The sequence below is a fragment of the Scardinius erythrophthalmus genome (genome assembly GCF_964197995.2).
Source record: "Scardinius erythrophthalmus genome assembly, chromosome: 16".
NCBI classification, from domain to species: domain Eukaryota; kingdom Metazoa; phylum Chordata; class Actinopteri; order Cypriniformes; family Leuciscidae; genus Scardinius; species Scardinius erythrophthalmus.
Window position 1 is genome coordinate 22,931,016 of NC_138236.1, and position 24,609 is coordinate 22,955,624.

At 37.0% G+C, this 24,609-nt stretch overlaps 1 protein-coding gene across 3 annotated transcripts in view; it reads left to right on the forward strand.

Moving 5' to 3' along the window:
- The window catches only part of col14a1a (collagen, type XIV, alpha 1a), a 128,783-nt gene that overhangs the window by 83,274 nt on the left and 20,900 nt on the right, over window positions 1-24,609 (forward strand). For all 3 annotated transcript variants that reach the window (XM_081388125.1, XM_081388123.1, XM_081388124.1), the window contains exons 29-39: window positions 81-245; window positions 1,054-1,092; window positions 5,489-5,627; window positions 6,699-6,841; window positions 7,484-7,593; window positions 16,771-16,929; window positions 17,648-17,725; window positions 19,321-19,407; window positions 22,754-22,807; window positions 23,395-23,490; window positions 23,602-23,655. In XM_081388125.1, coding sequence (XP_081244251.1) covers window positions 81-245; window positions 1,054-1,092; window positions 5,489-5,627; window positions 6,699-6,841; window positions 7,484-7,593; window positions 16,771-16,929; window positions 17,648-17,725; window positions 19,321-19,407; window positions 22,754-22,807; window positions 23,395-23,490; window positions 23,602-23,655 — 1,124 coding nt within the window. The remainder of the gene's footprint in view (window positions 1-80; window positions 246-1,053; window positions 1,093-5,488; window positions 5,628-6,698; window positions 6,842-7,483; window positions 7,594-16,770; window positions 16,930-17,647; window positions 17,726-19,320; window positions 19,408-22,753; window positions 22,808-23,394; window positions 23,491-23,601; window positions 23,656-24,609) is intronic.

The following is a 24,609-nucleotide window of genomic DNA, read 5'->3' on the forward strand; positions in this document are numbered from 1 at the left end:
CTAGTGGTTTGGTTGTTTCTGTCCTTTTAAAAATAGAACTTTAAATGCTGTAATAAAAGTGTTGTCTTGTTTCACTGTAGGTTACATCATCTTTGCCATTGGCTTCGCTGATGCTGACTACGGGGAGCTGGTGAACATCGCCAGCAAGCCTAGCGAAAGACATGTGTTCTTTGTGGACGATCTGGATGCATTCAAGAAGATTGAAGAACAGCTCATAACTTTTGTTTGCGAGGCTGCAACTGCCAGTACGTCCCTTTGAGAATACACAGAAACTTCCTCTTTCATTTTGCCTTAATGTGGTATAACTTGTTAGTTTTAAGCAATAATCTTAGGAATACAGTACATGCTACATTGTGAATGTAATCATGGCTATTTAAATTTTTGTATTATTAAGTGACATCCTTCTACTAGAAGAAAGAATCTCTGACATAGCTGAATGTTAGTATGCAACTGAATAGGTCATACAGTATCTCGATTTAAGAACAGAATTGATCAATCAGAAACCAGATCCAGAACTGTCTTTTAAAAGTAATGGGTAACACTTGACAATAAAGGTCTCATTTGTTCAAATTAGTCAATGCATTAGCTAACATGACCAATATATTTTTACAGCATTTATTAATCATTGTTAGCGTTTGTTAATAAAAAAATTACAATGGTAACATGGTCCACTTCAGGCATTCTACTAACTATAAGTGACTTTGCAACTACATGTCAACTAACTCTCATTAGAGTGTTAACTGATTCAGAAGAGCTATGCAAGTAATGACATACTTACCTTTGTGAGATTATTAAGGACGAATAAAGTTTATAGACTTTTTATATTGCAGGGTAATTGCTTTTGGATTACTTTAAGTTCTTTGTTCCGTTTTCATCCCTCGTGACTTGAGTTTATGTTAAGTCTAAAATACAAGTTTGAAATCTATTGCTGTTAAAATGGTCTCTGAACAGGAAAATATTTGAATGCATCATTATGTAACGTGTAATTTTCAAAAATCACTTTGTTCTTGGGAATTGATAGGCTATGCACTCTGTTCTGTTTTTCTTTTACAGCTTGTCCCTCGGTGTTAATGAGTGGGAACACTTTAGCTGGTAAGACAACAATAAATGCTCCTGGCTCACAGTAACCTCTACACAAAGCACACCATCATTGTGCTGGGTAGGATAGGATCTGAGGATTTATTTAAAGAATTGATTTATTCTATCCATCCACTGTCAGTATTTAAAAAGCCCTTTACTTAATTAGGACCAGTGGGTCATGGTCAATTCTCACACTATTGTTTAGATCTTGAAGAAGAAAAAAAGCACACTTAGTTTTGCATTGATTGTCCACCTATCTTTCACTAGATGGACAAACATACTCCCACCCTTAAACTCACACCATTGGTGGAGCCTTTAGCCTGATTCAGGCCATGTTTTACCACAGCCGCTATATGTTTACACTTTTGGGTAATCTTTATAATTTAATTATATGTATAATATATTAATGCAATAATAGTTTATATACTTTATAATATTTATAATCTAATTTATAATATAAATATTAAGCTGGCATATTAAAGTATTTTAACAGAGAAAACACACTTTAAGACATTTAAAATAACCCACTGAATGAATCACTTTTTTCATTATTTATTTATTTATTTATTTATTAACTTACTAAAATTTGATGTACATGCACTACAATACAAACATTTGGGGTCAGTATGATTTTTTTTTTTGTTGTTGTTCTTTTGTTCATCAAGGATGAAGGTCAAACTTGACATTGGTGACTTTTATACTGTTATGAAAATGTTCAATTTAAAATAATTCTGAAATTGAAATAATCTACTCATCAAAGAATCCTGAAAACGCCTCGGTTACGACTGTAACCTCAGTTCCCTTAAGAGGGAACGAGACAGTGCGTTGATTGACGCTAAGGGAACGCTTTGCGTGATGATGTCTAGAAGCACATGTAAACCCAGGTGAAAAAGACGTACTGTTAAATGTATTAAAAATGCATTAAAGTATATTTGTATTGTACTAAAACATTCTCAAGTACATTTTTTATATATTTAATAGTACGTCTTTTTCACCTGGGAAGTCAGTCCAAAGGTATGGCGGAACGTCAGACACGGGTGTCATGAACCAAGAAACTATAAAGCGGCCCAAACAAAGCAGCTTCTTAAGGTCTGAGCAAGTCGCTTACAGGCACGTAGGAGATATGGCAGGTGACGCAGGGCCTCGTTCCCCCTTCGGGGAACTGAGGTTACAGTCCTAACCGAGGCGTTCCCTTTCAAGGGAACTCGCGCTGCGTCAATTGATGCTAAGGGAATGTCTATACCAACACCACCATAGCAAGAAGTGTCTGTCCTGTGTGAAATCATAAGAGCAGCACTAGGACAAAAGCACCCGAGACCCTGGTGTAGAGTCCAGGCCCAAAGAGTAAAACCTGACGAATGTATGTGGTGAGGACCACTCTGCCGCATCACAAACGTCCTGGAGGGTCCTTTAGAGCCTTAAAGGCCGCTATACTCCTAGCAGAGTTGGACCGAACAGTCATAGGTGAAGGTTGTCTGTTCGACTCATAAGCAAGTGAGATAGCTTCAACCACCCACTTGCATATTCTCTGCTTAGATGCTGGGGACCCTTTTTTAGGGGGCCCAAAACATGCAAACAATTGTTCAACTTTACACTACAGGGCAGCTCTGTGGACATAGGCATCCAGTGCCCTAACTGGGCTTATACTACAGGGCCGTTGAATGCTTGAATCTGATTGGTTGACGAACGTTCTAAGGTGTGCATTATTTTCAGGGAAACGCACAGCTAAAGTAGTTCCAGGCAGGTCTTGACCGCATTACAGTTCCATATCACTTCGCGTAGTTAACGGTAATAACGGAAAATAGGATACAATTCATAACAAGAAAAAACATTTAGCCGCATGCGCTTGATCTGCAATTTTCAATGTCTAGCTTCACAATCAATGGAAACATGCAGTTTAATTTTAATAAATAAAGTATATTCCTATCTATAATCAATAGAAAATTAAACTGAATATAGGCTAAATAAATGCAGATAATATAACAAATAAATAATTATTAATAGGCCTTACTTGTTAAAAGGCTTTTTTTTTATTATTTGGCTAGTCTACTGTCATCTGTCAATCATAGAAAAAAAAAAAGAATGAACGAATTAATTCAAACGAATTGAATTAATAAATAAATAATAATATTGACGCACATGCTTTTCTGTCTCATTGCAACATCTCTCTCTAATAACTGCATAAAGCCGAGCCGAGGACACACTTTAAGGCCGGTTATGTTATGAATGTAATTTGATGACTGATCATGCCCAAACGCGTGTTCAGCGCGTTCAGTCTGTGTTCAAAGTCGGTGTTTAAAATCTTCTGCTGCGATGAAAACAGTCAGAGAATGTGTCAGCTAGTCGTGTGTCCCCAGCATTAGTCTGCTATCAGTGGCTCAAACCTCCATTACTAACTCTAAAATGACGTTTTGGAATTAGCAACGGATGCATTGGATTAGATGCGTAAGAAATTAGTCCTACATACAAGAGCGTTTTAATGACAAAAACTTTACAAACGTCTTGAAATACATAATCTGAACAATGTTTCGAGGTGTGGTAACTGTAGTATAAGCGGAATAATTGACTTCAGGCCGTTGAATTATTAGAAAAATAATGCACACCCGAGGTGAACGGCCACTCCGCTTCGCGTCGTGACCGCATTACCACCTCGGGTGTGCATTATTTTTCTAATAATTCAACGGCCTGTCGTCAATTATTCCTTACATAGCAGATTGTTCTTTTCCTGGACCGAATCTTGAAAAGGAGGACGACAGAAGGCCTGCAGTACTATAGATCTAGCCACATTAGTGGGGACCTTGAGAATATAGCCTGGTCTATGGTGAAGGAATGCTTTAACCATGTCAGGAGCAAATTCTAAGCACGAGGGTGCAACCGACAATACCTGTAGATCTCCTATTCTTTCAAGAGATGAAGTGGCGAGGAGGAACAGAGCTTTCAAAGAAAGATACCTACCTGGCACATCCTCCAAAGGCTCAAAGGGAGCCTGGGAAGGCCTTGAAGGACAATAACCAGATCCCATGTCGGCACCCTGGTGCGAGCTGCAGGCCTCAGCTTAGGAGTACCACGGAGGAAACGAGATACCAAGGGGTCTTTAAGAAGTAGGCATACATGGTCCCTGCGAACTCTCTCCAGAACTCCCGGGAGCAGAGCGATCGGGGGAAATCCATACAAACGTAGCCTCTGCCACATCTGTACCATCGCATCCAGTCCGAGATGAGCTGGATGAGTGAGGGAGAACCAGAGTGGACAGTGAGACGTCTTTCGTGACGCTACTATTCCACTTGAGCCTGGCCGAACAGCCTCCATATCTGCTATATAGAGGAATAGTGTGATGTTTGTGGACTATAAACTCTATATGAAACTGGTTTATCCAACGATCTCCACACCTCGGTGTGGAGATCGGGGAGAAACGGAAAGCCCCTGCATTGATATTGTGAACGAGAGGGCAGGAAGTGTTCGTCTAGCTTGCTTTTTGAACGAACGTCCTGCTTATCAGCCGGCCATTCGATGCTTAATCTTTCAACAACTCTTGTTACAACCTCAACAAGCTCCTCAAAAGCATGAGACTGAGGTGGCGAGTCCTCGGTATCTCCTGCTTCAACACTAACAACATCCAGTTCCTTGGAACTGGATAGATGCAGTGTAGGTCCTTCAATCAGGACGTGCTTCCAAACCCTGAGAGAAGGCACTGGATCTGTCAGGTGAAGGCAGAGATAAGGCTGGGCCCGTCTCTAACCTCGCTGACACATCCATCTGCGAACCCCAAGTCTGAAGCCTCCACTGTGCCTCTGGAGCAGCCGGACCCGAGCCTTGGGGAACGTGAGCCTGAGCATTCTCGCGAAAGAACGCCAGGCAGGATCGGAGTGTCTGCATTGGAAGCACCTCGCAGTGCTCACAGCCAGCGCCCTCGAGCGCTGACCGTGCATGCATAGTTTCCTGGTTCATGACGTCACCCGCCTCTGACGTTCCGCCACACCATTGGACTGATTTTACATGTGCTTCAAGACATCATCACGCATAGCGTTCCCTTAGCGTCAATCAGAGTTCCCTTGAAAGGGAATTGTTTTTCATGTTTTCCTCAAAAATATTAAGCAGCACAACTGATTTCAATATTTATAATAATTGGTAATGTTTCTTTAGCAGCAAATCAGCATATTAAAATGATTTCTGAAGATTCATGTGACACTGAAGACCGAAGTAATGATGCTGAAAATTCAGCTTCATTTCACAGGAAAAAATGACATTTTAAAATAGTAATAACATTTCACAATTTTACTGTTTTTCCTAGTTTTAATCAAATAAATGCAGCCTTGGTGAGCATAAGAGACTTATTTCAAAAACAAACTATTTAAAAGTGGTGTTCTTTAGATTAGCATACTTGACATTTTTCTGTTGTCCTTTGCAGGTTTCCGTATGATGGAGATGTTTGGTTTGGTTGAGAAGCATTACAGCAGTGTGCAAGGTGTCTCAATGGAGCCTGGGACTTTCAACAGCTTCCCCTGCTACCGGTTACACAAGGACGCCCTCGTCTCCCAGCCTACCAGGTATGTGTGTGTGTGTTTCTGTATGTGAGAAAGCATACCATTACGCTCAACTGAAACTCTCTGAAATGAGAAAATGTGTGTTAGCTGACAGCTGTAACACGTCACCTGTCAAATCAAAGCCGTAATAAAGACTGAGTTTAATCAAATCTAGATGAAGCGGGTTAAGTTAGTAGGAATAGATTAGCCCCTCACTTACAGGCAATATAAAGAGCGATCGGGCTTCTGAGCACTGACCCTCCCCAGCATGTGATAATATTTAGATTAGGTTCACTTTCCTGCACTCATGGGGAATGTTGTTATTACAGTGGAGGGTTTCAGCATACGGGTCTCCTCTCCTGTAAATCTCGCACACCACAGCCTTACTTTTAAGTTGCACTCAGGCAGCTGGGAATTACTACAACACTGTTATTATGATAATCTCATCGGTGATTATGAGAAGGCCAATGACTCACAGGGTAATGGCAACGCTCTGGATACAGTTCACAATTGTTCTTTTGTGGAAGGTGCTCATGAAGTTGAAGATCTGTTTTACTGGCTGTGCGGTTTCTATTGCAATACTCAACCATAATTGTTTCTTTTCACTTTAATATTGATCTACGTTTATTTTAGTTGTTTGTTTTATTGTATTAAATTTCAGTGCCTGTGTTGTTATATTTTACACTGATCATTTTGTTTTGACTGTTCTACAGCAGTTGTGCCATGTGGGTGCAGTGGAATGGTTGGAGGCATATATAGAATAAACATTTTTTGTTTTTGTTGAGACATTATAAGAGTGGTATGTCTCTCTTTTTATTAAAGGGATAGTTCACCCAAAAATGAAAATACTGTCATCATTTACTCACCCTCATGTCAAACGTACTAAAACGAGGGAGTGAATTAGTACAACATGGCTAAACACCATGATATCTTGTTTCCCCACCCTCAGTTTAGTTTAGCACCTCTAAAAAATAAAAATAAATAACTAACCTGAAAAGTGCAGGACAGTTTCATTTCGTTGTTTCAAACATAATGTAAAGGAGTTCATACAGATACTGATAATTGTTGTCCAAAAACTATGATTTATTTTCACAGGTATCTACATCCTGAAGGCCTTCCCTCCGACTACACTATATCTATGCTCTTTCGCATACTGCCCGAAACCCCTCAGGAGCCTTTTGCATTGTGGGAAATCCTTGACAAAAACAATGAGCCACTTGTGGGCATTATTCTGGACAGTAAGTATGACTCTTTTTGATGAACCTTATACCCGTGTGCAGTCTCAACATAAAATCTTGTGAGAAAAAAATCAACAATTGAATAATTATTTAAATATTTAAATATTTAAACTCTACTATAATGTAAAACATAATGTTTTTTTTTTCTTTTCTTTTTATCAATTACATGTTTTTCAAACAGTGGTTCTTAACTGGTGGGTCGAAACCCAAAATGGTTCACAAACAGTTAACTGCTAAGTGCAAATAATAAAATGCAACCAACTATATGCAAAATTACACTGGCAAAATATATGGGCTTAAAACACATGCATTTTGTTGTTGTTATTGATGTTAATGGCTGTATGTCTAATCAAACTCTGTGGTCCTTTGGTACAAATTATGCAGATTCTGTATTTCAAATACCATATACAAATTTACACAAGGTAAAAGAAAATACAACCAAGACTGCATTAATATGGGTTTAAAATGAGAATAAACATGATTTGTGCCTACCACAGTGCATAAATGATTCGCTGTCGAGAGCATGAAAGCACTGTAAAATTTTTGTATTATAAATAATTTTTATACTGTGTGGAGTCATCTTAGTCCTGAATCAAAACCAGTTGAGAACTGCTGACTTAAACAATTTTTGTCTTTCTTCAGACGGAGGGAAAACGTTAACCTTTTTCAATTACGACTACAAGGGTGAATTTCAAACGGTGACTTTCGAAGGAACTGAAATTAAGAAGATTTTCTATGGCAGTTTCCATAAGGTCAGTCTTTCTCCCATTTAATGTATGATCCAGCTATGACTGTGATTAAAGAAACTGTGCACACATTAGTGTTTCGGTCTCATGGTTGATTTTTTTTTTTTCTTGTCGGGAGAGTCATGATTTATGCTGGACCAAAGTTTATGTTAATTCATGCTACAACCAGTCAGTGTGCCAAATGACCAAATACAGCTGAATACACTCATTTCCCTTTATAAAGTTACCTAATTTTCTTTATAGTTGTGCCTTGACTGTCATAACCGAATATCGCTGATTTTTATTGTGTATATTTTAGCTGTCTGCTTTGCCTCATTCTCACCTACTTATTTACGGTTTTGGACGCAAGACAACTTTTTCTGTCATATAAAATGTAACTTTATCCAATGTACAATGAATTCACAATGCTCAAACAGCTATTGGTTAGTCAATGTAACAGCCAATATCTGTTACCTTCAGATTTCATATATCTACATTTTACATTCTATACATTTTGTTCAAAACACGGTCTGCACATTTTTAAAAAAAGAAAAAAAAAGAAAAAGATGTTTAAGCCATGTTTCTGAAACATCCACCAGGGATTTTCAATTATTATTTCACCCAGGGCATGCGGTACAGAGTTCTGACAGTATGAAAATGGCTTATGATAGCCCTGTCCCGTTCATTTTATGTATTCTTTCTTCACATCCGTGCTGTTGAAGAGCTCTCTATCACTCTTCCGCCCTCCAGTAGTTTTGAGAGCCTGTCTGATGTATTCCAAGACTCTGTGTGTTGCTTATCTGGTTATAATTCCCTTTTCCTGCCAAGTGTGTTTTACCTTTGAATGCATGACAAGCCGTCCGCAGCCTTTGATGCAGTGGCGTGTGTTTTTATGAGCAAGTATTCTCTTGACATCACTTATGATGTGTTTGTTGGGTAATCCCTCTTGGCAGAGCTCGTCAAGATTAGGAGTCTGTGAGTAATACAGATTACTTCAACACTGTCTCGGCTCCGGATTCTGAATGAATAAATAAATCTCGTCTCATCTAAATGCTGAGGAATAAGCAGGATTTAGAAACTTCAGAATTTCAAAGAATTTCACCTGTCGTTTTTTAGGTGAAAACGCTCGTTCAGTAGTTTTCTGAATTCAACTTTCATACTTTTTTTTTGTGCAGCTATAAATAGGACATTCTCAAATTATGACAAACATGTCTTTTGAATTTTCACTCATATAAAAGTCAAATAGTCAAGAAACTCCATATAAAAGATTATTAAAACATTAAATAAAACATTATAACTCAGCCGTTTTTTGCCCTCTTATTTAGTTAAACCAGTTAACTATTCATTTTATAGTGTTATTTTGAAAATACAAAAGCATAGAAAAGTACTTTAAAGTTCAAAATTTGGAAGTTTAAATGTGCATTTGATGAATTCCCCCTCTATGTTGAAGTAATTCGAGTTGTTGTGTTTTTTTTTTAGTTAAATACTTTTTGTTAAATTAAATGTGCCATTGCTCTTACATTGTTCAATGTTCACTTGTAAGACTAATTTATTTATTCATTTTTGATTAAATGATGTGTGTTTTTACTGACACTTATTAGAATTCTTTTTTTTTTTTTCATTTCAACACATTCTTCATTTGTGAAATAAAATAATACAATTAATAAATAAATGTCAAATTATACTTTATAATTAGTATTAATTAAAACAAACACCCATAATCCACTTTTATGGGAGAAAAGGATTAAATTGAAAACATTAACATTTTGTAAATCAGAAAATCTATTGTTTGAGAATGACCCAAATACACAATATGAAAAATAAACAGAGTGCTTAACAGAGCTACAAACACCTATGGAATTCCAAAGCTGACATAATAATAATAAATATATACATAAATAAATATACAAAGAAATGTAAAAAACAAACAAAAAGCAATCAGTATTTATACATTTGTATTACCTAATTTATGTATAATTGTATTTTTTCCCACATTTATTTATTAATTTATTTCTAGCTTCAGCACTGCCACAGGTAAAACACGCCCCTCTCATTAGCATACGGACAAAGAAATGTCAAAATAAATAAATGTAGACATATATACAGATATACATAAATAATTGTGGAAATAAATAAAAGTGGAAAGGAATAAATAAATGAAAAAATACATGTGGAAAAAATACAATCATACATAAATTAGGAAATAAAAGTATAAATACTCATTCATTTTTGTTTTTTACATTTCTTTGTATATTTATCTCTATTTGCATTTGAGTGAGCGTTCAGCACGCACACTAAAATAATCTGCTTTATAGAGTGAGGCTACAGCATTGAGTTGGCGCAGTTTCATTTTGTAGTTGCTAATGAGATTTGTATTCAGAGCTTTGTGGCTAAAGCTGTGAGTTTATCTGGCCACAGCTGAATGTGATTTCCACAATGTAAACCCTCTTTGCACGGCAGTCGCTGTCCTCAATACTGCTGACCCCATGTAACGCACAGTTGGCTTGAGTTGTTATGATAGCTTTTAATCAAAACACCCGACTTGGAAGAGATCCTGATGATGTGAGCACAGGGTCTAGGACTCTTGTCGGGGCTCTATTAAAAACGCCCCGTTCCTCTCAACCAGCCAGTGCTCAACGGTTGTAATTTTGCAAGGTCGTGAAAGGAAGTCGTGTAGATACTGTAACGCATAAGATATTTCAGTGGCTCTTCTTATGGAAGTTACTTTGTACTATTGTCATGCTGCTTGTGTGTATTTCGAATCAAGGTGAGAACTGTGTTAGAATACATTTGGAGGAAGTGCTGACACAAGCAATTTTGAACCGAGTTAAACAAGGCTACTCTGACAACACTTGTTGTTCATAAACAGAATAGGCCATGAAGAAATATAAAGATACATGCAATGGATAATGTGTAATCATTCATATCATGTGCTTTCTTTTATCACACACTAGCTTTCTGCGTGTATCTACAGTATTGAGAGCAGAGCTATTTATTTACCTTTAATTTTTGTTTCCTTTTTTTACATTTTTTATTTAAATGTGTCATTGGCGTTACATTGTGTGAAAGATTTTTAGTAGGGAAAAAAATATTAAAATGTATTAATTTTAGTTTATGATAAATTGTGTGAGTTTTGAGATGATATTGACACCATCTTAGTGACATCATCTTTTTTATCCAATCAAAGTAAAGCCAAATTATCCTTTATGGTAAGTAATAATGTCAAGAAAACTGAACTGAATTCACAACTTCTTGCTCAACCAGCTTTTTGGTAGAAGTTGACAATGGGAATTGTGTGGGTCTTGTTTTGTTAGACCTGAGTGCGGCATTCGACACACTGGAACATGTCTTTCTGTTAGAGCGCCTTGAGTGGTGTGTCGGGGTAAATGGAGTTGCCTTACGTTGGTTACGTTCTTACCTGAAGGGTTGGACATTTGCGGTAAAGATTAGGAATCATTATTCTTCTATTGCTCCTGTAAGTTTTGGGGTACCTCAGGGCTCTATTTTAGGGCCGTTACTTTTTTTCCTTTACATGATTCTGCTGGTCTCTATATTTAATAAACATGGTATTTCATATCACAGTTATGCTGATGATACGTAGGTGTATTTTTCTTTTTAATGCGGCTGAAAATTCTTTGCTGGATTGCCTTGAGGAGGTGAAATGTTGGATGTACTAACATTTTCTAATGTTAAATAACAAAAAGACCGAAATTGTAATTCAACCCTTATGTTCTTATGTTAATCAATTTTATTTATTCATTGTTTGTGTATGAAATGTGTTTATTTTCTTGTACTGCAGTTTAGTATGCTTTTACAGCTTTTAAAGTGCTTTATAAATAGATGTTAGATTGATCGAACCAGCTAGACCTGCACCAAAGCAGCATAAATCAGATTCGTTAGATTTCATAGAGTATTTTTAGAAAGAAAACATGCCTATTTTTTCTTGCACATCAAAAAAGCAAAACATGACATAATTGTCCATATTGGTGCCATGTGCCGATTGGGAGGTTTTGCTTGTTTAGTAGTTCAGTACCAGTTTAGAAGCCATGCAAAGCTGGGTACAGAATAACAGTAGTCTGGCTATAAAGGCTTATTTCCACAGACCGAACACATGCTAATAAATGGTGACACTTCACTCATTCTAAAGTGTTTGGATTTAGACAGGTGCAGAGTATTTAGAGATCTAGAACATAACAGTTGTTTTAACACTGTGCCAATCACCAACCTGGTTAATGGGCACTGATCCAACAAAACCCACCACTGATCCAACCACTGTTCTTTGCCATTTGTTTTTCGTGCTTCTTGGCATTGCTATCCAGTCGTACACACCTTCAAATATGCCTCTCAGAAGCTTTGGTATAATCCTTTCCTTATTTTCGTATAATGGAGGAATAGATTTCCTGCTTTTTTTTGTATAATTTGACCTTAAAGGTGCTCTAAGCGATCCCGGGAGTCGTAACTTCTTGTTGACATTCGAATTGTTGTCAAACAAAACGGAGGCTAGCTAGACCCTCCCTCCTCCTCATCCCGTCTCCTCCCTCCTCCCCTCCCTTCCGGCATAAAGGAAATTCAAAGTAGTCAGTCTCACTACAAACAAAGTTAAGTTTTACTGATGCTTCATTCAGTGTGTAATGTCACCAAGTTAGATAAACGGTTTTATATATTGCAGAACAGAATGCAGAAAAAGAGAAACACTATCTTAAAATCGTTTCGCCACCTGAGGTTATAACTATAGCTCCCATACAAGGACGCAATAATAGCAAGATAATGTTAGCTTCGCGTTTCCCAGTGAGCATAAACAACGGCGGCGGCGTAAACAAATTTAGTCAAAGTTGTCAATAGCCTATAAATGAACATTCAAATTCATAACAGTAGGTGAAAACAATCATTCACACAAATTGTCGCCCTACTGTGAATTTGCTTGATCATTACAATAGAGATTGATCGCTGCTAGAAACATATGTTGTATTCACCAAAGTTAACGCTGACTGCATAGTTCTAGCTAATTACATCCTTGTGTTGGTTTGGTGAACATGAACGTCTGTTTAGAAAGAAAGATGGATTTACCTGTTCTGCAAAAACAGAGCAACTGAATGTCGGATTGGAAGCCCTTCTGCCGGCAGAGTTCTCGCCACCTTTCGAAGGTTTTTCCGATGTAAATTCGGTACTTCGCGCGTTTCTAATCCTTGTCGCTCTTCTTTGCAATTTGTTCATCGGAACGTCGTCTCTTTGGTCGTGTGTCGGCCATAATTCAAACTTCCCTCTTCATGCTTCTCTGTTCTCTCTCCTCCACACACCCCCTTCATGTGTACGCGCACTAACCCCCCAAACCCCACCCTCAAATACTTCTTGCCAGTGATTGGCTGGAGCACTGTTTGTTATGTTTCGTGGTGCGGGTGAGCCCAGTTTGAGAGACTGCGTTTTTTTTACAGTGTGTTCAGGGGACAGGCAGCTAGCGGATAGTGAGGAGATGTTTGCTGTATGTGACAAAAAATGTTTTGGCCTAAAAAAACGCGTGGCATCGCTTAGAGCACCTTTAAGCAGGGCGATTTTTAATACCATTCTTGTCAGTTTTTAATTGTTTTGTTATGTTATTTAAACTTAATTTTGACAGAAGTTTAATATATTTAATATATATCTTTTCCCCTTCAAGCATACACAGTAGGACTGTATTTGCAGGACTTGAAATAGCTGCCCAGGGGTGTTTTGAATATGGCCACTGAGTGAACTAACTTTCCTTAAAGAGGCTTTGTCTCTAATGCTTGCCTGGGTCTGTCCCTTAGGCCATAAAAACAGAGACTCCACTGATCTGCCAATAATATAAATCTGTAAAGAAAAGAAAAGTTGGGGAAAGACAAAAAAGACCAACAAACATTGGGGGGAAAAGGTTTTCTTAAGCAGTTTTTTTCTTCTGTTGTTCAAGTTAACGCAACCTAAGTTAAACATGCATAATGTTTTATATTAGCATAAACATAAACCTCAATTAATGCCTTTTGCTTAAAACAAGAACATAACTATTTGCCAGTGTCTAAATATCTTGTGTAATCTTCTCAGTAAGTATGCTTGTATAAAAAGTGAGAGCAAAAAATCTAGACGACTTTCGTCCCGTAGCTCTTACATCAATACTTGCTAAATGCATGGAAAGAGTAGTTAGTTATCACCTGAAACCATACATATCAGAGCAACTAGATGTTCTGCAATTTGCATACAAATCGCAAAGAGGGACAGAGGATGCAACGCTCACTATGGTTGATACAATTGCTAGCCATTTACAACAAGCGAAGGCTTATGTGCGTGTTCTTTTTATTGATTATACCTCTGCCTTTAATACACATTTACCCTTGGAACGTCTCCTTGTTCTAGGTGTAAATGGAGGAATAGTACATTGGATAAAGAATTTTTTAACAAATAGACCACAGCGAGTTTATGTTCGGGGGTTTAAATCAGATATTATGCCTTTTAAACACGGGGGCACCCTAAGGATTCAGAGCGTGTAACAGAAATAATGTTATGTGATCAAACAGTTGAAATTGTGAAGAGACTTTTAAGTATTTGGGAACCATGATTGACTGTAAATTGAATTTTTCTGATAATGTGAATCGTATTTGTAAGAAAGCAAATCAAAGGCTATTGTTGCTAAGGAAATTGAGAGAATTTTCTGTAAGTCAGGTTGTTCTGCAAAGAGTTTATATAAGTTTAATTGAGAGTGTTTTAGGGTATAATATAACTGTTGTTTGGACGAGTTACATCTGTGACTAAAGTAAAATTAGACTGAATTACAAGAGTAGCAGGAAAAATGATAGGATCTAAGCAAAAATCAGTCGCACAGTTATAACAAATTGCAGTTCAGAGAAAAGCTTTGACTATAGCAAGAGACACAACACACCCCTTGAATCACGTTTTTTAATTATTGCCATCACGTCGTCGCTACAAGAACACCAAAAGCGACCAAAGCAATATATAAACAAACTTTTGTACCAAATGCAATGTCTTTTGAATAAGAGGAAGGAAATGTGAATATTTTAATCTTGATGTATATTGTGTATAGTTAATTGTTTTGTGATTGTATGGCGAGACCAAAGACCAATTTTCAGCTAAGGCTGAACAATAAAGTACTACTAACTATATTTTTACTAGGCAATCCCAACAAAAAAAAATTCCATCCATCCATCCTCGGTTTAAAAATATTATTTAGAATTTTTATTAAAATAAATGATGTTTTTAAAAACATAAAATAATAATTTCAAATATAAATAAACACTATTTGCCAGTGTTCTTAAGATCTTATGTAATTTTGCTTCTCAGGTGACAATGCTTCTATATTTTACTTGGAAAACAAGTAAATACGGAAAAATACGGATTAAGAACCAATCATTCCTTGTTTAAAAGGGGGACAGGAGCAGTTGTCTTCGATAGTCATGAAGCCTGAAATGGGGCAGTTCATCATGTTGAAAACAGAATTATCCTGAAATTGATCAGGAGGCAGATGTGACCGGCAGCGGCTGAGCTGAAAAAGGAGCGATGCGGACCTCTCATTCCCTTTTGCCACTCCTGCTTAGCAGATCATCATTACCACTGCCAGACCAGCTCAGACACATTCATAAATGCTCATAAACACTCTCAGCACCACTCTCAGGTTAAACACATGGAGCACATGGACCCGTTCCTGTCTAAACGGCGTGTCACTGCTGCAGCTGCAGAATCTAATTGGCTTTCATTGCAGAAACACCTGCCACTCAGAAAATGGAAGGTGATATTCAGTATGAAAATCCATATTTGCCAAAACACAAACAGACTCACAGACTTAACGAAATTTCATTTGTCTCAGCCAGTTTTTTTCTACCCTGATAGAGAAGTTTTATTTCTAAGTATTAAACAGCCTCCCTTCATAATGCTTTATAATTGACATTAATGTGAGACTTCACAATAATGAGCTTGGTCTGAGTCTGCTATCAGCCCGCCTGTCTGACAGCGCACTCGCATTTACAATTGCATCCAGTGAACTGGAGAAAATTGAGTTTTAGACCCCAAATCCATTAACAGGTGGTGTGTGCTGTCTCATGCTGAAATCTACTCTGACATACAAATATGAACTTTTGCTAACTCTATTTTAACTTGTTCTGTTTTAGTTTTTATGGTCGTTTTGGACACAAATACAGTTCTCTACAGTTATCTGACTGCAGTGTAGTATGAATTAACAATTGCACACATTGTAAAACAGGAGAGATGGCAAGGTTAATTTGGTTTCCATTGTGTAAACTTAAATGTTTCTGTAAGATTTACTAGAAAGTCTCAGAGTGAAATTGACAAACTGACAAAAGGTAAAATGTGTACCTTGAATGCAATGTAAGTCGCTTTGGATAAAAGCGTCTGCCAAATGCATAAATGTAAATGTAAATGTAAATTGGAATAGTTTTAGCCCTGTCAAGCCTGAAATATGAAATAATGGTAAGAAAAATCCTTGAAATTGAACTGTTTTACTATCGTCTACATAACAGGTGAATAATTATTGCTTGTTTTTATGTGTCACATTAGGGTTTTATAGTTATTTATTGATTATTATTATATAGTTATTGATTATAGTCATTTTGTATTGTGCATTGCATTTCTATTTTTTTAATATTTTCTGTTAATTAAAAAAAAAATCATAAATTAACCTTTTAATTTAGCTTTGTGGTAGTAAAAATATGTGGTAAAATGTATTAAAATGTTAATCGAACTCAATATACCTCAAATAAATATCACAATAAATGCCTCAAATGTGTGAAATATTAAATAGTCATTGCTAATTAATTACCTAAATAATTCTTTTTAAATATCATTAATAATATTAAAGTTATTCTTGCTGTACTTTATCAAAATCAGCAAAGATTTCTCAGCAAAAAGACATGCATCGTGAAAAGAAGGAAGACATTTTGGAAATATTATTAAAAGTCCCTCTTCTTCCTTTGCATTTGCTTCCTTTGCATTAGCATTGCTAATGATCAGCTTTTTGATGTTAACATGGTGTTTCAATATAAATGATAAATAGTGATTAGCAATGTACAATGTATGTCACTGTAATGTACAAACCCAAATAAACCCTCTTTAATCATCAACATCTATGCCTTATGTTGTTCCTATATTCACCATCTTGCTTAAATAATTATAGTATATCAGTTAAGCGGCTAAACGTTCTGTATATCTCCTTTTTATCTCGCCTAGCTTCATGTGGCCATCAGCAAAACCGCCGCTAAAGTGGTGATCGACTGCAAAACGGTTGGAGAGAAATCCATCAATGCCGCAGGTAACATCACCATTGATGGAGTGGAGGTTCTGGGACGCATGGTCCGCTCACGTGGAAGGAGAGAGAACTCTGCGCCGGTAAGAGCAAACACATTCATCCTCAATCCTAAAGGACAAGTCTTTCCCAAGCCTAAAATAATCACCCATTTACGCCCATAACAGGACAAGCTTTTGTCTCATACAGACACAAAGAACTTTGTATACAAGTGAGGGAATGTTTCTGAGGAATCTTTGTTTGGGGTCTAATAATTATTAGAGATGGTTGAAAATTTGAGGCTGTAAGGCACAAACGTCCTCTCAGATTCACCCGTATAATTATTAGGATGTGGAATTCAAAGCAGGGGCACTGATAGTTCAAGATAGTAAATACAGACTTTATGCCTTTTGGTTTTTCCATAAGAATGTGTGGATCATTATGTGTAATTGTGTAGGAGTGCGTCTGATTTTATTCTCCTCCGATGGTGCCAGCACAACTGATGAGACTAATTGTCTTTGTAATTATGCTGGTGGGGGTTGTAATGTGAGTTTGTGTGGAGTACAAGTTTAAAAACTATTAGAATCAGTCATTCAGCCCAAACAAATAACCAGACACATCTCAAGCACGGCTGTAAGTAAACGGATGAAGTTTCTGCTTATTTAGATTGCATTCATTTGCAACAGTGAGCCCCATAATTTGTTTAGACTTCATACAGTGGTTGTGTTGATAAGATTTATATTGCATTCATTGCTAAGTAAGAGATTACAGTTCAATAACCGTATGCTCTGTTTGTGTGTGTTTGTATGATCTTGTCCACAGTTTCAGCTCCAGATGTTTGACATAGTCTGCAGTATATCATGGGCCAGTCGGGATAAGTGCTGTGAGCTCCCAGGCTTGGTAAGTGCGAACAAATGGTATATTATTCAATATATCCGTTTTATATGATCAGCAAACTGTACAAGCCACATTCTAATTACCGGTAGCTTACATTAATACGGCAGTTCTGTCAGCGGTGAAGCCAAAGGAATATCAGATATTTAACACCTAACATCTTGAGCATGTGAAATTTGAAATATACAGAAGTACATAAAACCAGCATCCCCATCGCTGAGGTTCACTTAGAATTGATTATTAATGCATTAATTAGTGTTACTGCTGTTGATAAACATGCTCTGACTCTACAATTTTGGCTTATTTAAATAAAGACTTAAATAAGCGTGGATTAGAACCGCTAGGCCAACTATAGATTCCGGAATTTATCCTCTTTGCCTCAAAATCTTCTGAGTGCACTGTTAAAAAATTATCTGTTAAATTACATTTAAAAAGTTGTGGTTGCCAGAAATTCACTGTAAAAAATACGGTGACAATGTTTTCAGAATTACTGTAAATTTTACAGTTTACCATTATTTTATTAAAGGGATAGTTCACCCAAAAATGACATAATTTACTCACTCTCATGATTTTTACTTTTGAACACGAGAAGATATTTTAAAGAATTTTTGTAAACTGACAGTTGACGGGACACCATAGTATTTATTTTTTCCTACTATGGAAGACAGTGGCTACCGTCAACTATCTGGTTACCAAAATCCTTTAAAATATCTTCTCATGTGTTTAACAGAAGAAATAAACTCGTACAGGTTTGGAACAACATGAGGGTGAGTAAATGATGACTGAACAGAATTTTCATTTTTTGGTGAACTATCATTTTTAAGTGAAAATCACCTGCTTCAACTTCCAAAATCTTCAACGAAAAGTATATATATATATATATATATATATATATATATATATATATATATATATATATATATATATATATATATATATATATATTATGGGAGATGTAAAGATAAATTTATCAAATTGAATGTCACAAGTTCTGACTGTTCTTAAGTTCCGACTATGTTGTTGTTTATTTCAGTTTTGACTTGGAAATGAGTAAAGACTCATTATGTTATTTAAATAACATTGAAGATCAAATCTTTAAAGTAAATCTTTTAATAATCTTCAAATGACTAAGCTAATTATTTATTTTTTAAAAGAATACAATTACCATTATTAATGGTTTTATGTATGCCAGTATTAAAGACATCAGTATCGTCATACATTTGATACCTCAGTGATATCACTTTTTTGTTCTTTTCCTGTCTCTTTTTGTCTCCCTCTATAATTCTGACTGAATGTTCTCTAAGTAATCTCAAATCAGCCATTCTGGCAATCGTCCTTAACTTTAAAGATCCATGACCACTCTACAAATAATTCAATTATGTAATCTTGTAGCGGACGAATAAACTTGGTCCTTCTTCGATAGGAAGAACAATATCTTTAGATCACTTGCTGTGTTTGTGCGCTTGCGAATTAATGACTTGAGGGAATTGCACAGACACCCATGGTTGTCTTGGATAAATAAAGTTCTGTTGGATTCCTAGAGAGGAAATAAGCTGGTGTTTGAAATGTTGTACGACATGTTTTGTTTGTGCTTTCCTCAGAGAGTAGAAGAGGACTGTCCTGCCATGCCCCATGCCTGCACCTGTGCTCAGGACAGCAAAGGACCACCTGGACCCTCTGGACCACCGGTAAAACCATTATACCCAACCTTAGAACAGTGGTACTAAACTAGATCACAGAGTGGGTACCGGGGAGAGTTGTAACATAATCAGTTTAACCAATTAGAAATGAGGTACAGAGGTGCCAGGGCCCCTGAGGTGACAGTTTTTTGTTAGTTTTTTGTCCAAAAAGACAATAAAGAAAAATTTCTTGTCTAGTTTAAAAAAATGATGATTTGTTAATGACATGACATGTTAATGAATGTTATACGTGACCCTGGACCACAAAACCAGTCACATGGGTCAATTTTTTTTTAAATTGAGATTTATACATCACCTGAAAGCTGAATAAATAATCTTTCCATTGATGTATGGTTTGTTAGGACAATATTTGGCCGAGATACAACTATTTGAACACCTGGAATTGGATGGTGCAGAAAAATCGAAACACTTTTAAATGTGTACATTTATGTTCGCGATTGTGCTGCATTCAATCACAAAAATAAATGTTTTATATATTTACGGTAGGAAATTTACAAAATATCTTCATGGAACATGATGTTTACTTAATATCCTAATGATTTTTGGCATAAAAGACCCATACAATGTATCGTTGGCTATTGCCACAAATATACCTGTGTGACTGGTTTTGTGATGTAGGGTCACATATTATAGAACTAGAATCAATACATTTATGAATATAAATTGTAAGTGATTGACACAATCCATTTTCTATTAGTGTTACATGTGAAAATATATCAAAATCTGAGATAGATGAGCAAAAAATGACTTACAAATGTCTATCCCAAAATTTCTCTAAAATCTAGCTCTTCTTTTTTAGCATAAAAGCTAGCTGACAGGGCTACTCTAATTGACAAACTTGCTCTCACACTCCAACATGAAAGCTAGCTGACATACTTTACCTGACAAACTCACTCTACTACTCTAGCATAAAAGCTAGCTGACAAACTTGCTATACTTTAGCATAAAAGCTAGCTGACCTATTTTAGCTCACAAACTTGCTATAGCTTTTGTTTTATGTAACGGCTTTTACATGACAGTGATCAGTCTCCAGAAACATTTCAGTGTTTAGTGTCTTCCCACAACGGTAATGGTTCATGGCTTGTTCCTCGTGGGGATCGAACCAGAAACTTTTACGCTTTTAGCCTTAAGCCTTAAGCACACCACACCTCTTTAGGGAAAAACACAGAACGTGTTAAGATGGCGCATAGAGCGATTAGAGATTTAAAATGAAATGGAAAGACTATGTAAGATATTGAGAAAAAGACCCAGCATTAGATTGCTCAATTCAACCCTTGCTTCAGGTTGAACTCAATATGGTGGGAACAAATAAATGAGCTCATTTGGAAGGCAGCATCGTATGCACCCTGAGGGAAAATGTATTTCTGAGACCTCGAAAAGGCCATGGTTTATAAACAGCAGCTCTTTTGAGAAAGTCATTACAAAGAGATCGATTTATCAAAACCGATTAGTCCACTCCTGTCCTGTCTGCGTTTATAGATTCCTTCATCCATACAAGCCCATTTCCATGACCAAAAGGTGGTTGCAAGGAAAACGATTGCATTTTAGTTTTGTATATATTATTCCTGCATCTTGATATTAATATTAATGTCATGTGTTCTGAAGCCTTTCCTATGATTACATGTCCTGTTAAATCACATGTATCTCTCAAATTAATATTGATGCTGTATTCTCGGCTTACATCGTCACCAGCAGGTTTTGTTAAGTGTGTTTTGAGCAAGCTCATGAATCAAATCCGTGATAAGAACTACCTTATTGCAGCCGTTGCCATTGGGGATGCAATTAAAGTAAACACAAGAAAAGGAAGACGTGCAAACAGGGTTAAAATTACTCGTGGTTGCCTGCAGCAGTGAGGGCAAGAGTTTATGAGGGTCATAAGCAGGTGGAATACTGTTTGAACCAGGTCAAGGATACTGAACTACAGGCAGATTCTATTTCACTGATATTTTGAACTATTCAATTTTTAAAACATTTAGTTTAAAACATTTTGATGAAGCAATTTGTTTGGTTTAATAAATAGACAGTAGCTGTGGACCAAAACCTTATCCCAGCAAGCAAGTTTGCATTTAAAAGACGTATAATAGCCATCCAAACACAGCCCATATGTCTAGGGTAAAACAATGCAAAATTTTGGGCTGTCAGTTAAAATTTTATAGACGTCTAAACCATAGCCCAAGATTAGACTAGTCATCAGTTAGATAAAGAAATGAAATGAGGGAATAAATGAAATCAAACACCTTGTAATCACCGTTTACTTTGCTTACGTAATGGAATATCATACACCTCGCAAGTTATTTTGGCAAAAATGACATGTAACCAAATTCAAGGTTATGAGAAGTGGGTTACTCATAATAGCTTGACTATTATCGGGTCTATAGTTAACTTAGACGGTGAAATGACGGCTATTGCTTGCTGGGAACTGCCTACTGTAACAGTCCACTGAAGGCGAGTTGAACTGAACCCATGTGCAGTTTGTTGAAAATGTGAACAGATACAAAATAAACAAAAGACTTGACAAAGCTTGAATTGGCTTGACTTGACTTGAAAAAACATAAGTCCACAAACTGTTGGGTGTTGGGTGGACTTGACTTAACAAACTCACCAAACAGCGGATTACATGAACAATACGAGACGAGAACAATGAGAACACGAGGGCTATGTACACATGAACTAATCACTAAACAAGAAACACCTGAACACCAAATGCGACACCTACATAGGGGACATTTTAAAAAAGCACAGGCGTGAAGGCAGTTCCAAAAGATAGGCATCTTAATCAGGTAGTTCACCCATAAATTACAATTATGTTGTCATTTACTCACCCTCATGTCATTTAAAACTTGTAATATACTGTACTTTCCCTTTTTCCTTTTTCCCCTCCATACAATGAAAGTCAATGGGGTCCAATGCTGTTTTAGCCACATCTGACTTTCATTGTATAAAACATTTGAAAATAAATTGAAAGTTTGCTGAGCCCCCCTATTGGACCCCGCTCCCTTGGTTGAGAACCACTGTATTAGAGTATTGTTCTGTTACCATAGCAACAGGCTAACATCAAACTCTGTTGAAATCAATTGCTAGTTGAGTCTCATTTGTGGTGATGTAGCGTTCCAAATCAGTCCCATATGAGGATCCATAATAGTTAGCACCCTGCCTATGTAGACATCAAGGCAGCTCACTATGCTTTGAAGCAAAGCTAGAAAAAGTGTTGTCTTGCTTTTTTGCTTTATTGCTGTCTTAACATGTACCCCAGCTCTGGTCAGTAAGAAAATGTATTTGTTTATTCAGACTCTTTCAATTTGTGTTTATCTAATTGTGTGTGTCTGACTCCCAGGGCGGTCCTGGTATCAGAGGTTCAAGAGGAGATCGGGGGGAGCCAGGCTTGACGGTAAAGTACACATACAGTATGCTTCCACAGTATCCCATATGCAGGGCCACCCAGAGCTGTCATGATTTGCCAAATAGACAACATCTCAAAATGTGGAAATACACACAATGCATGTGCCTCCATGTTGTTTTTGGATGGTGCAAGTGAGTAAATCTCACTTGCTCAGATTTTTCTAAGAGCTTGCTTTGTTTATTTGTATCTCTTCGTCCAGCTGTAGTTTCCTTTACAGTAATGCCCCTCCAGATGTGTGTGTCCGTGCACAGAATGCTTTGTGCTCTAGTCCATGCTGGGGCAGGCATCATTATATTTCACGCTCCAAAGTTTTATGTAAACTTGGTCTAAATGGCCGTCGATAAGAAGTTTGTCACAAGCTAGACTGTGACAAGTGTCTTTTGCTTCCTTGATTATTGCATTCCTGATGGAGAAGAAGACTGCAGGGCATTCACACTTTGTTTCAGCAGCCCGGCTGGTGGTAGGCCTGAAACATTACGTAATTATATTGAGGAAAATAAACCCGGCAATGAAACCATGATGATTATATAATGAAGTTATGTTTATTAAGATAACGTCCAAACTTTATGTTCAAGGGGCCTCAAGGGCCACCTGGTGAGATCGGACCTTCAGGACCGCAGGGGCCACCGGGTCCTCAGGGGCCAAATGGACTGTCCATTCAGGGGGCACCGGTAAGTTTCCACGGTCCTTCATTTCTTCTGACTTCTTGGTTTGTTACACAGAGTTTGTTTCATCTTTATTTTAATTTTGCCTTTTTTCTTTTTCAATTCCTTTCTCTTCAGGGGGCTCCAGGAGAGAAAGGAGAAAAGGGTGAAATAGGTCTGCCAGGTCCTCAGGTACGGAAAAATATATCGCCCGGATGTCTCATCAGCACTCACGACAGCTTTATAACACCCACACAGTCTCTCGTGAGCTAACCCCATCCCCTCTGTTAGAGAGTTATAATTATCACTGTGCCATGAGTGTCTGCTTATGTGTAGCTCATGACTGATAAGTCGTGCATGTGTGTGTCTGTATGTGCAGCTTATCTTGAATTTAAGAAAATTGTCTCACAGAAAAGAGAACATACAAATATAGATAATGTCCTTCAGTTGGCCTAATAGAATCAGCTAGTGTCTTTATGAATTACTCAGCTCTCCTGAACTCAGCATGGAAACTTGCTTGTTAGTGCAGGAAGTCTGCTAGGGAGAAGTGTTGGAACTGAGATACGCTTCTGTGAAATAATTACAAACATTTGAAGCCGGCCGGAGGAAATATATGATTTATTAGAAATGACTTGATTTATTAGAATTTCTCATCTTCAGAATATAAAACAAATATTATTTGATCAGTTTTCAACTGACAAATTGGCTGTAACTGTATAGCGGATTGTGTAGCACTCACCAAGTTTTAACTCGTTACTGTTTTTAATAGCAAGAATTTAATTTAAAAAAAAAACATTTTGAGCAAAAAGCTTTTTTTTTTTTTTTTTTTAAGGCTACATCCAGATCAGATTCAGAAAAATGATCAAAACATAAATGAAGTAGATCAAGTCCATCAACACCCCCTTAGATTGCACAGTCCTATACTATTTCCTGGTCGACATATTCGGCGAGAACGCTGTTTAATGTTGATGATCGCATTATTTTTCATCTGCATCTGCTAACATGTTTTCGCTTGTTTCTGCTTCTTCTTCACATGTCTTCAGTACTCTTTTAGAAGATGTGTCATAGTGCCACCTACTGTATAACAGTGAAAACACGGAAAGCCGTAAATTTCCGTCAATAGCAGGGAAGGGTTGTCTCATAAAT